This window comes from Lepisma saccharinum, chromosome 1 (assembly GCF_977018435.1).
Source record: "Lepisma saccharinum chromosome 1, izLepSacc3.1, whole genome shotgun sequence".
In the NCBI taxonomy this organism is placed as follows: domain Eukaryota; kingdom Metazoa; phylum Arthropoda; class Insecta; order Zygentoma; family Lepismatidae; genus Lepisma; species Lepisma saccharinum.
In genome coordinates, this window is record NC_139229.1 from 119,538,573 (window position 1) to 119,552,644 (window position 14,072).

Here is a 14,072-nt window from a genome sequence, read left to right on the forward strand (position 1 = left end):
TTTCATGGTTCTTTCGATTTCAACTCTCCTTTCCCGCTACTCTGGCAACGCTGCAGTCTCTCTCTCTAACCGGCCTGTCTCGTTGCGCTGGATAGGTCGTTTCCCCGCTCTCCACTTCCCCTGCCAGCTTCTAGAGCGCACGCCGTAACAACTGAAAAGAGCTATAAGTATGTAATTATGAGTATTGTTAAATTTTTTACTAAAAACAGTTTCAAAAGACGATGTGCATGAACTAGGGTAGTGGATGGGACGTTTGGGCTATAAATGGCTCTAACATGACATTCAGAACGAGATCATTGATATATTAGGGAGATCTGTTTTGCACTCCGTGGTAGCAGATATTAAAAGTATGGAATATTTTGCTATTATGGTTGACGAAACTTGTGACATATTCATCCGTGGACAATTAACATTCTGCATTAGAACTGTGAATAAAAAAAATTGATATTTTTGAGGAATTCATGGGCTTTTATGAGATTCCGAACACTGAGATCAAAACTTAAAAAAGGGAGAGAGTGAGTCATTCATTCATTTATTTCAGTGATCAGAGCCCCCCCAATAACTTTGACAAGTCGGCGCCCCTGCTTGTCGATAGTCTTTCGTTCCCGTAATGGCGGCCGCGCGAGATGTAAACAACGTATCACTTCACACTTTTAAAATACGATAACTATTGAACCGAGAGGAATATCGCATCGCATTAAATGGTTTTAGGTAGAGAAGAACGGCGCTGATAAAATACATACTTTACAACGTTTACTATACACGTATGGAAGAATATTTTAGCTTTTTCAATTGTAAACATGCCTTTCGTGCTGTATGCACTCGGAAACCACAGACAAAAAACGCTGCTTTGCAAACTCACAGATTATCTTCACATGGCCAAACTTTGCTCTGATTGGCTGTTCCACAGAATCTAGTCGAAGAAGTTAGTAGAAATTAGAACATGTCCTATTCCTCAAAACCAGTCAAGCAGTCAGCCAGGCGGCCATAATTTCTACCTAGAAAGTCAGTTCATCGCCAACTAGGGCATTCCAACTAGAAATCCAGTTCCGTGTGATAGGGGCTTTACTTTGAAAAGTAAGAGTTCATATTTATGGTGATATGCATTTATTTCAGTCGAAGAAAATATAATTGAAATTTACAGTACTCTTTTTAATATTATTTTCGACCGTGGCGCAGAAAGGGGGAAGGCTACAGGGGTGTATTGAACCCATCAATATTTTCGGAATGGGTGCAGTACTCCCTTAACCCCTTGATCCGAATTGTACCCCCCTAAATAATTTGAGAGACTCAAGATGCTGCCGTTCAAACACACTCGAAAGTCTCTTGTGTCTTTATTGTCTTCTCTTTTGTCTGTATTATCATGGAGGCTGAACTTTGTACTATTCCAAATCAAAAACTATCCTGCTCTACTGCTATTCAACATTAAGTTTATTTAAAAACATAGCGCACAGGCTTGCTTACACATTTAAAAATTGATATTCCTTTTGTTTGTTAAGTATTCATATATATTTATTATTTATGGGATAAAGTGTAAAAAATTGTGATGGTAGGTAAGATACATCAAGTAAATTGCAGGTATTTTTCTGTTTCACAACGCTACATCTCGATCTTCAAATAGGGGAGAAGAAATGGCTTTAAAATGAAAAACAAACTATGAAATACTGGAAAGTGATCAAAAATCTGAGAAACATACCATCTGACAAAACCTGGACTAACTAACTTCCTTCTTTTCCTCAAGGAGAAAATGAGGCAATTACCGGGATGAGTTTAATATTATGAACCCCATTACTTTGAAGTTCATCATTAACAGCCTTAGGAATAATATGAGTCGATGAATATGAATTCTTAAAATCATTCACATCAATGGCAACAGTACAAGAAATTCTTTATAATGTTCATTTGTATAATGTAAACAGAAGCAAATAATTCCATACATGGTCTGATCATTTCGTAAAAGAAAAATTGAATCACAATTCTGAGCTGCTATATTTCTAATTACTTTTTAATTTGGCACATTAAAGTAATTTTTGGCAGAATATAAAATAGATAATTTGTTTACACATATAATTATTTATTTGAGTGCTAATAGTTACATCTATGACAGTCTGTTGACGTTAAAACTTAATAAACACTATGCTACTGACTTACCTCATAGAAATTGTTTAGTAGAATGAAAAGTTACAAGGTCAGACTTCTCGTAGAATGTGTAAGTAGTTTATATCTAACTGCATCTACCGGTACAGGCTGTGTTCATATTATTCACTGAAAACAAAATAGAAAATAATTAACCTTCGCTTTATTTCAATATCATGCAGTACAATGATATTTTGATTAGTTTGTATTTTTTCACGCTTTAAAAATAACAGTAAAATAGAAAATTTGAGAAATTGAATTTATTTTTATGACATACCTAAGTATATTGATTAATTTATTCTCAGGTGTGCACCCTCCCGGAATATATGATGAAACGATTTGGAGGTGACAGGATAAGAATCTACTTGGCTCTGCTCTCGCTTATACTTTACATCTTCACAAAGATATCTGTAAGTGAAAACAATTGGAAGTTTTACCTATAAATGTATCTATTGGTGATATTTTAATAAAATGTATATTATGAATTTATTTATTATCAAATTCAGGCTAGGACTGCTAGACCTCTACAAAGACATGGAAATTGAATGACATAATTTTATAGTGGAACCACAAGCAAAAAACCCTGTGCAGAACAGCGACTCCTGTACACCGTACTTCCGCATGGAGGGGATGGGGAGAGTGGACCATGCTTCCTTATGGCCGGAGCTGAACGGAAGAAGGGAAAGCTGCGCGGGGACTTTTCGTCCAAGATTTTTTTCCTTTTGGTCGCTCTATAATGATGTACTTTTTTGTAATGGAATAAGGGATGCCCCAAAAAAGAAATTAACAACATATAGAGATATAGAAAAACACAATTAGGAACTTGAAACTTCATGCAATATTTACAGTAGTTGTAAATGTTTGATCAGGAATGTGCTACTTGTGGACTTCCATTTAAATTACTCTAGATATAGATAAGCAGGTTATCAGATGCCTAAAATAAAAGGGAAAAGAAATATGAATTTTGTGTAACTGTGATTGCTGAATACCACGTTTTATTATAACTAGTAATTACCATCTGGCATGATGTGTCCTAAGGAAGATATTGTTACCACTTTGAAATATACATTGCATACTCCTCCATTCTGAAAATACCACAAACAACCTTGCATGGTCGTACACATTTTTTCTCATATCTAATTTGATAGATATAATTTAATGTGCTAGTGATCCCTGATCACATATGCTGTTTCTTTCTAATCAAGGGGTACTGGGTTCAATCTCCAGTGGAGGGATAGTAGTTCAAATTCCTCTTTAAACTGTACGTCAAGCCCCAATTAACCTATGGGCTTCCCAGATGGTGGTGGTATAGTCATCACCTTGTAATTAAGGTGTCCTGGGTTCGATACCCAGTGGAGGCACATATTGGTTCAGATCCCACTTAAAACTGTAGGTCAAGTCCCAATTAGCCTTTCTGTGCATAAAGTGGACTTGAAACAATAATTCCGATTAACCTATCTCTACGCATAAAGTGAACTTAAAATAAATTTTTGGCATGCATGTAATATATTTTTCTGGAATATGGAGGAAAGCCCCCACCACCATTCTAACAATGCCAATGCTAAGAATCTATTTCTATTTTTGTAAAAAATAGATTTCTTTAGACCTTTATAAGATTGCTTTTATAATAAGTTTCTACCACTTAGAAATTTATAGGCATGCATACTATGTATTGGAAATAATAGTGTGTCTGTGTTTGCTTGTTTATTTGTATAGGGGAGTTGATGATAGCACACAATATGTTTCTTATTTTCTATACAATTTACTTAAAACAAGTAGCTTTCTCTCATTGTAATTCCATCAGTATGAGTTGATATTGAATCACCCCTCTTTGTCTGTGACATATGCATTGTTTAGATTACATTTGAAAATACAGGTATCAACTATTTGTTGGTAACTGTTATATAGATGATGTATTTCTAGCTAAACTACAAGAGGGGATTGACAACATGTAAGACCTGGATGATTTCTATAAGAAGAGGCATGTTCAGGTACCTTCTTAAAATATCGAGCTTGAATTGAGATTACACTTTTAATGATAGTTATGTACAAAATATTGTAGAGAATAAGTTATTTGTTATAAAGAGAATCAGTAACCCTTCAAGTGATTGACTTTCCTTTCTTTTCAATTGCATTTACTGGGCACATATACGTACAAATGTATAAGTCAGCAATGTGTTAAAATACAAACAAAACAATATACATTTTTGGAATTGTAGCTTTCCTGGCGATGTGATTCGAACAAGTGTTCTCGGGTTACCAGCCACGTTAAGTCTATGTTGGCTTCCAACGTTTCGAGCACATACATTGCTCTCATCATCAGAGATCAGAGCAATGTATGCGCTCGAAACGTTGGAAGCCAACATAGACTTAACCTGGCTGGTAACCCGAGAACACTTGTTCGAAATATGCATTTTTGCTTGCAGCTTCTTTCTATCTTTTCTTATTTTACAAAATATTGCCTTCTTCTGCACCATATCTTGCTTTTTTTTATTTATATATGTGCAATTAGAATGGTTGTGATAGTGATTCTTTATTTTCTTGCACTATTTTATTCTGTAATTTATTTACTTCCAGGTTAATATTTACAGTGGGTCACTATTCATTCAGCAATCTGTAGGGTGGAACCTCTGGTACAGCATTCTCTTGCTATTGGCAATGACGTACATGTGTACAGCGATTGGTGGATTGGCAGCTGTGATTTATACTGACACACTGCAATTTTTCATAATTATATTTGGATCTCTTGTAGTATTGGTTAAAGGTAAGGGTGTATCACCATGGATGTATTAGGACAGTTGTAGTTATTGGTGTCCTACATGGCTTTTACTTTAGATACTGAATGTTTAAATTTGATCTCTCATGTTTACAATGGTGACAATGACAAAAGACGAACATGACAAGCAGTTGAGAATAAAAGTAAAATAAGTATAGGTATCCCCGTACATGTGCATACATGCCTGTCATGTAGGGTTGATATGGAGGAATAGAGCTCCACATATTCTCAATCTCGGCCATAGTTGGGATGATGTGATCAGCATCATGCCCAGTCACCTTTACCCCCAGGGTTTCCCCAGGTACCCATTTACAAGGTTGGGTGGGCCTCCGAGCTGCACAGAAACAGGAAACTGACTTGAAAAAATCCTGGTTTAGATCACCTGCCCCAGGATTCAAACCCAGGTCTTCTGCTTGGTAGCCAGGTGCTCTACCAACTGAGCTACTGCGGCCTGGTATTTTCCATGTGTTTGGGTACATGTTACATTGTTACATGTATCAAAGGTTGAGTGTGGACTTTTGTTTGCATACTAGACATGCACTCACACACACACTCAAATCAAGTGTGTGTATCCTTCATAATATGTTAGGTAGTATTAGTCATAGGTGTAGTCTGTTGAGGCTAGGGGCAGTTAACCTCCCCTCTCCCCAGAGCCACACATTACCTTCCCCCTAAATGCCTATGAGCTCATCAAAAAAAAATTAGAAGGCCCATCCAGATTTAAGCAGTTTGCTACGTTTGCAACCACCGGAACAACAGAGTATCAAGAGACTTTACCAGAACATGAAAATATTAGAATATTGGTAAGGTACTGTGTGCTACAGACATTTAGATGTCATCACTAGTCACTTGGAAATGCGATTTTCAGAAGACAACTTACGAATTGCTCATGCTGTAGATCATTTCATGAAATTTGATTGCGATAGTTTAACAGCTTTCAACGACACATACTCGAATCTTTTCAACATCAAGAAAGACATTCTCAGGGCTGAAATATCAGCTGAGAAAAACTGTACATTAATTCAAGAAGAATGTCTATCTGGAGATAAGACAACATTCCCTAATCTGCACAAAATGTTGAACATTGAACAGTGTCTGCCAGTGTTTTTGTCCACAGCTGAATTTTCAATGAGATGTATTAAAATATGGCTAAGGTCAACCATGGGGCAAGATTTGCTTCCTTAGCACTATTGAACATAGAAAGGGAAATTGTAGTGGACTGACAAAAAAATCTTCAGGAATTTATGCAGAGGAGAGCACTTTTATTGAAGTTTTAGATACGACAATTACATAGTTGATGTAATGTATTCGTTTTTTTATGGATCTAATCGTAAGTGGTTCTCAGTTTTAGTAAAATCAGGAAAATGCTAAGTTTCGTTGTAGAGAAATTAAGGAAATTTAAATTGTTACTATTTCATTACCTACATAGACAGTGCTTTTAAATGCCTTCCAGCATTATAATTTGTTCATTACCATTGAATGCAAGATTAGTTTGTTTCTTTGCCACCTGATATATCTGGCTGATCTATTTGAATAGTCCTTGTTTACACTTACAGTTTTGGTGCACTTCAGTACCTTCCTAGAATTATCCACATATAAATGATAATTCAATTTAAATTTGGAAACTAAGGAGTACTTTTCTTTTTTAGGAGGAGGTTTGATTTTTGTAACATATTTATTCATTGTGTTGTAGCCTTAGAACTCACATTGGAAAATAAACTACATTTAATAAAAATAGCACTACAAATATCAGGTTTACAAGCACATCACCCCAACCCCACATAACATTTAAGTTAAAAACAGTTAATAAATGGATGCTGCAAAAGGGCCATAGGCCAGATACTACGTAAAGGCTGTATTGTGTGCTACCTTTTCACTATCCCACACAGGTTATACTTTGTGAGTAAGGAAACAGTAATTCAGGAGCTATTGAATAGAAGTCACAACAACAAAATCTTGGAGATAATGGATTGAAAGTTGCTTTGACTATTTACATGCCATACACTCTCCGACAGAACTTAGTATTGAACGACTGGAAAAAAAAAGTGCCTGCCAACATCATTATAAAGTTTATTTTCTCTATTGTCACTTGCAAACAATATGGTTTTCATTTAATCCCTTTGACTGACATATTTCATTTGTTCTGCTATACCCTGATTGATATTAAGGGTACATTCTTCATATCTCTGTAGCAATTTGAAAACATTGAACTCAAATATTTAAGTATACGTAATTTCATGGGACAATACTGTAGCTAACTATGTTTTCTAATGAAAACTGTCACTATTAGATTGATTTAAGTCTAATACAGAAGGTCGATCCTCATATATGGGTCCGATTTTGGACTAGCACTTACCTTATGAAAATCCACGGGACCACCATCGGTTGGCCTCAATGTGATCACTGTGTGTCTTCGCAATAGCCCTGCACCGTAACTTTCATTGTAGGAGGCTACAATGAAGTACAGGAAGTGGAATCTTCTGCTATTCCTCCTGATAGGCTTTCCACAGGCCCCGGAGAGCGGTGACACAATGAGAGGAAAGTGCCCGTTTCAGTAGACCAAACCCACAGAAATCCATGGGACTTGCATCCGGTGACTTCACCAGTATATCATGAAATGGAATAGCCCGAATGCCGGTGTCTGTCGCCATCTGTTGCAGAAAGTTCTGGGTAGAAGGAGATGTATGTGATGAGACCTTACACCGATAGGCCTCACTTAGGTAATGTTCATGGCTTTTAAAAACCTTTCAGAGGTTTAATTTCTCACACAGGGTGTGGTTCACAGTTGACTGGGCCACGTGGAGTCGTGTGGCCATCACACGTTGCGTTTGGGGGTTTCCCTGTAGTGCCATTCGATGCAACTTCCAAGACACTGGTGACATCACTGCAGTGCATGCTCACTTCCTCATCCCCCTGGTGGGCGACTGAATAGCTGGAACCTCGTGGTTTTTATGCCACTTGATTATGTTCTTGATGGTCGTCGAACCCAAGGTGCATCCATGTTCTTTGCACTGTTTCTGATTTTTTGACACTGAATACTTGGTGTGGAAAAGTGCAAGTACGTAGTCCTCCCAAAAACAGTTCACCTTAGGAGCCATGTTGCACACGACACACACTCACAATAGTGCCATGATACTACAGGCTTTAACCGTCCTCCCACGCTTTTAACTGCTTGGATCAGTTGATTCTGTGTGATGGGGTGATGGTTCAAAATCGGACACACATACGCGGATCGACCTTCTGTAATTGTTTCATACTAGCAAATATGTTTACCAGTTTTCTTTGATTTATGTGGTAAGTGTGACAAACATACATCCCCCCCATTTGTCCCCCAACTGTGAATTCTTGAAGGGGGACATGTTTCCCCTTCCCCCATTAGCAACACTCCTCAACCTAAAAAGTTACATATATATATACATATTATTATTTTACTAATGTTCGTGTTGCCAAAGGTTGCCTACAATAGTATACATATTTTCATGGGACAATGAAATCAAGTCCGAAACTGGTTGATAGCAGATATTATTTTCAGGCAGTCAAAAGATTTTAATTAATATAATTGTAACCATGAAATACAATTTTAGGAACTCGGACAATATATATACAATAAAATTTCAGCCTATACATACAATCTCTTGATATCTTCAAGTGAATTCCATTTTATTTCTTTACCAGTATTGTACACTTCAAAGAATTTAAATAGAAATACAGCAATGTTACTCCAAAGTCATACCAATTATTTTTAGCTTTTAAGGAACGATTGGACCTTTTGTCAACGACAGCTAAGCCATTTTTGAAATTTCCTCTCCCATCAAAAACCCACTACAATATTGCAAAATCTGAAAAATTACATCTCCTTGGAATTCCTTCTAGAGCAATCATGTGATTCTTCGTGTGGTTTGCTTTCGCTGTTGTCTAGATATTCACAATAATTTTGTAGGTATGTAAGACTATTAAAGTATTGCGAATAACTAGACAAGAACTAAAGGAAACCACATGAAGATTCAAGTGAATCCTGTAGAAGGAATTCTAAACAGATGTAATTTTTCAGATTTTGGAATATCATAGTGTTTTTTTTTTTAAAGAGAAAATTTCGAAAACGGCTTTGCTGTCACCAGTCAAAGATCCAGCCAAGCCTTAATGCCATTCTTGTATGGTGTTCAAAGCTAATGCAAATAAAAATAATCTGGCCAAATTTAGTACTATAATATTAGAACTTTGCACAAGTTACAATATATAAGCATTCATGTTTTGTGTGTGTGTGTGTGCGTGTGCGTGCGTGCGTGCAATAGATGGATAGATTGATCAAATATAATGCTTTGCAGGTTTAATAGCAGTAGGTGGTTGGTCAGAACTTCAAATCAAGTACTTCCAAGCTGTGCCTAATGCCACCTTCCCCAATACAACGTGTGGCATTCCCAGAGAGGATTCATGGATAATGCTTCGTGATCCTATAGATTCTGACATGCCATGGCCTGGTTTCCTTCTTGGTCAAACCCCAGCTTCTATTTGGTACTGGTGTGCCGATCAGGTAGGCTGTGAATTAATTTATAACTTTGCATGTGCCTTTTAGGTCCAGTGGAGGAGATATATAGAAGAAGAAATAAGAGAAAGAATTATAGCAGGAAACAAAGCTTTTTATGCAAATAAAAAATTATTACAAAATAATCTACTCTCAAAAAAATCAAAACTTAAGTTATATTGGACAATCATTAGACCAGTGACAACATATCCCTGTGAAACATGGGTCCTGAAAGATAGCTTATTACAAAAATTACTTATATTTGAAAGGAGAATATTAAGAAAAATATTTGGCCCCTCCAAATTGAGCGATGGCTCTTGGAGAATAAAAACAAATGACGAGTTAGACCAGTTGATTAAGCATAAGAATATAACTCGATTCATAAAAGCCCAAAGATTAAGCTGGTTAGGGCATATCGAATGATTGTCCAATGAGAGAACACTCAAAAAGATATATAAATGGAAACCATTTGTCAAGAGGCCAGTAGGTAGACCTAAAGTTAGATGGGAAGATGATGTTAGAAACGATATTAGAATAATGAAGATCTCAAATTGGAAGAAGGATGCTAACTAACTAACTAACTACCTCTCAAGCCTTCTTAAACCCGAAGGTTCATGGCTGCAGCAACACAGGCCTTCCATTTTTCCCTATCTTGAGCAAGATCTATATACTCTTTTCCATCCCTACCGATTTCCCTTAGGTCCATCTCAACGTTGTCCCTCCATCTTCGTCTTGGCCTTCCTACAGGTCTCTTACCATCAGGTTTCCCAACAAGAATCCTGTAAACTCCTCTTTCCTCTCCCATTCGTGCCACATGGCCTGCCCACCTAAGTCTTCTTGATTTAATTATTCTAATAATATCTGGACATGAATACAAATTATGTAGTTCTAAATTATGTAACCTTCTCCACTCGCCTGTTTCCTCATCCCTTTTAGGTCCAAAGATTTTCCTAAGGATCTTATTTTCAAATACTCTCAATTTATGTTCCTCTTTCAATGTAAGGGACCAAGTTTCACATCCATATAATAAAAAACTAATTATGCTGACCAAGGCAGTAATTTATTTTATTAAAAACATAAACTAACGTAACGTTTCAACCTTCTAGCAAGGTCTTCTTCAGACTCTGTATCAAGTACAAAAGTAACCAGATACAACAAAAGGGCAATATATATACACAAACATTACTCCCTCCAGACTATTTAGAAAGTTGTTTGGAACTTTCTAGCAGATGACTTTCACTTCCCAACTTTACTTTCACCTAAAAGGCTAAACACAATTACTTCCATAGAATGTGGTTGGACTTTTTTTTAATCTCATGCTCTTTTCCCTTCATTTTTCTTCCTTCTCGTCTCCTCTTTTTCTCTTGTCCTTTCCACTCTTTCCAACATCTTCTTCCATTCTTTGTTTAACTTCAGTCCCCCATTCCAGTTCATTGTGTCCTCTTCACCTTTCTTCTCTATTTCCTTGGCTTCCTTCCATTTTCTAACTAGCATTCTCTTCTCCCTTCCTATCTGCTTTGCCTCATCCCACTCTATGTCATGTCCTGTTTCTCTCGTGTGTTTAAATATTGCATTTCTCTCTCTCTTAAGTCGTACATCATCCCTATGTTGTTTCAACCTGTCTTTCAGCCTTTTTTTCGTTTCTCCTATGTACACACTCTGACATTCTTTACATTTTACTTCGTAGATAATCCCTTCCTCTTCTTCAGAATTTTCATTTGTTAATATTACTCCTAAGTATTTGAATTTGGAAACTGGTTCAAACGAGTTGTTATCAATAATTAGATTTTGATTATTACCTAACACTTGGTTTCGGCCTGTAAGCATATATTTAGTTTTCTCTTTGTTAACTTCCAAACCTATCTCTTTAGCAGTTTTGAAAAATATTTTAGCATTATTCTTAATTGTATTCACATCATCCCCCAGTAAGTCTACATCATCTGCATATGCTAACAACTGAGTCACACCATTTAATTTTAGTCCTTCTTTAGTTTCTTTTACCTTCCTAACAGCATATTCTAAGGCAAAATTAAAGAGCAATGGAGATAATGCATCTCCTTGTTTTAACCCATCATGAATTGTAAATTTGTCAGACATATTAATACCCACACGAATTTTACTTTCTGTTTCACTGGTGCATATTTTTATCATACTAACAAGCTTCTTAGGTATTCCAAACTCTACTAATATATTATATAATTTATCTCTTTTGACCGAATCATATGCTTTTTTGAAATCAATGAATAGCTGATGGACATTTTGATTATATTCCCACTTTTTTTCAAGTGTCTGTCTGATGTGAAAAATTTGATCTGTAGTTGATCTGTTACGTTTAAATCCACATTGATAATCACCTATAATTTCATTAGCATATGGGGTTAGTCTTGTTAAAAGAATGTTAGATAATATTTTGTATGTTGTTGAGAGTAGAGAAATTCCACGGTAATTATTGCAGTTCATTTTATCACCTTTTTTAAACACAGGAACAATTATGGATTCTTTCCACTGTTGAGGGATTTCTTCTTTATTCCATATTAAACAAATTAATTTATGAATTTGACATATTAATGAATTTCCACAATATTTAATTAACTCAGCTGGTATTAAATCAATGCCAGGTGCTTTGTTATTCTTTAGCCTTTTAATAGCATCTTTAACTTCAGTCAAGTTAGGTTCTGGAACTAAAGGTTCTGCTGTGTGTACTTCATTTACTTCTGATTTATCTCCTACATGGACATTTAAAAGGTCATTAAAGTAGTTCTTCCATCTATTTAGAATATCGCTTGGGTCAGCTAGAAGATCACCGTCTTTATCTTTTATCAAGTTTACTTTAGGTTGCCACCCCTTTCTAAACTCATTTACACCTTTATATAAATCTCTGATATTTTTATTTTTGCTGTTTGTTTCAATTTCGTTAATTTTACTTTTCAAGTAATCTCTTTTCTTACTTCTAAACGTGCGGTTAACTTCTCGCTTTATTCTATTATAATTGTTTAGATTTGTATCATCAGAGTTATTTAACCACCTAAGTCTAGCCTGATTTCTTATTTCTATTAGATTATGACATTCATTATCAAACCATGGCTTACTTTTTCTCGGTTTATGGTATCCTATACTTTCTTTAGCTGCTGATTCTATTGCATTACGTATGTGCTCCCAATTCTTATTTACGTCTGTTTCATTTATATTTTCATCATCATTTAAATCCTGCAAAACATCAAATCTATTTGACAGTTTTATTTGGTAATCTTTCTTAATTCTTTCATCAGTAAACTTTCCTGTATCAAATTTTAGAACTTTTAGATTTTGTTGCTTATGATTTATCACTGAGAGTCTTTCTCTTAATTTAGCAATTACTAAATAATGGTCGCTGGCACAGTCAGCACCTCTATGTGTACGAACGTCAATTATACTAGTATGCCTTCTCTTATCAATGAGAATATGATCTATCTGATTATGAGTTTTACCATCTGGAGAAGACCAGGTATATTTATGGATATCTTTATGTTTAAAAGTGGTACTTTTCACAATTAAATTCTTTGAGGTTGCAAAAGTAATCAATCTTATACCATTATCATTACTTAATTCATGAAGACTTTCTTTACCAATCGTGGGTTTAAATGTCTCTTCTTTGCCAATCTGTGCATTACAGTCACCTAACAGAATTTTCATATCATACTGAGAAAATTTATCAAAGACCTGTTCTAACTCTGTATAAAAATCATCTTTATTATTATCATCTTTATCTTCCGTTGGTGCATGTATGTTTATTAAAATAATTTTACACCACCTACCCTGTAAAACTGCATATGATATCCTATCATTAATAAATTCTACTGTTTTAAGAGCCAAGATAATTCTATTATTTATGAAAAAGCCTGTTCCAAAATTATGTTTTTCAGTACCACCATAGAAAAAAGTATAATTTTTAGTTTTACAATTCCCTTCTCCTGGCCACCTAACTTCCTGGACAGCTACTACATCTAATTTATACTTAACTATCTCATTAACTGTACACTGAAATGCCCCAGGTCGGTAAAGGCTCAGAACATTCCAGGTGCCTAATTTAATATCCTTATTCCTAATGTAGATCTTATCCTTAGTCCAGGGACCTCCCAAAGTAGTCCCCACCCGGAGATCCGAACGGGGGACTATTTTACCTCCAGAATATTTTACCTTGGGAACATCCATGGCCTTATATTGCTGTTTCTTGACATGTATTTTTACAGTGCAGAGTTGTCAGCTCTACGCCTAACCCCCAATATGAATGGAGGAACTACTACACAAGACAAACACAAACACATTAGACAGCACAATTACTATACAAGACGAACACAAACACATTAGACAGCATAACTACTACACAAGACACACACAAACACATCTCAACTCTAACACAATATAAACACAAACACACCACAACTACTACACAATATAAACACACCACAACTACTACACAAGACAAACACAAACAAATTAGATAGCACAACTACTACGCAAACATACTAGACAGCACAACTACAACACAAGACACATACATACATACACACCACCGATACTACACAAGACAAACAGAGAGACATTAGACAGCATAACTACTACACAAGATAAACACCAGACAGCACAACTACTACACAA

The 14,072-nt window shown here is 35.8% G+C and overlaps 1 protein-coding gene across 1 annotated transcript in view; it reads left to right on the forward strand.

Moving 5' to 3' along the window:
• The window catches only part of LOC146000289 (sodium/glucose cotransporter 4-like), a 108,372-nt gene that overhangs the window by 39,172 nt on the left and 55,128 nt on the right, over positions 1 to 14,072 (forward strand). The window contains exons 5-7 of the mRNA XM_083137782.1: positions 2,442 to 2,546; positions 4,714 to 4,900; positions 9,238 to 9,443. Coding sequence (XP_082993908.1) covers positions 2,442 to 2,546; positions 4,714 to 4,900; positions 9,238 to 9,443 — 498 coding nt within the window. The remainder of the gene's footprint in view (positions 1 to 2,441; positions 2,547 to 4,713; positions 4,901 to 9,237; positions 9,444 to 14,072) is intronic.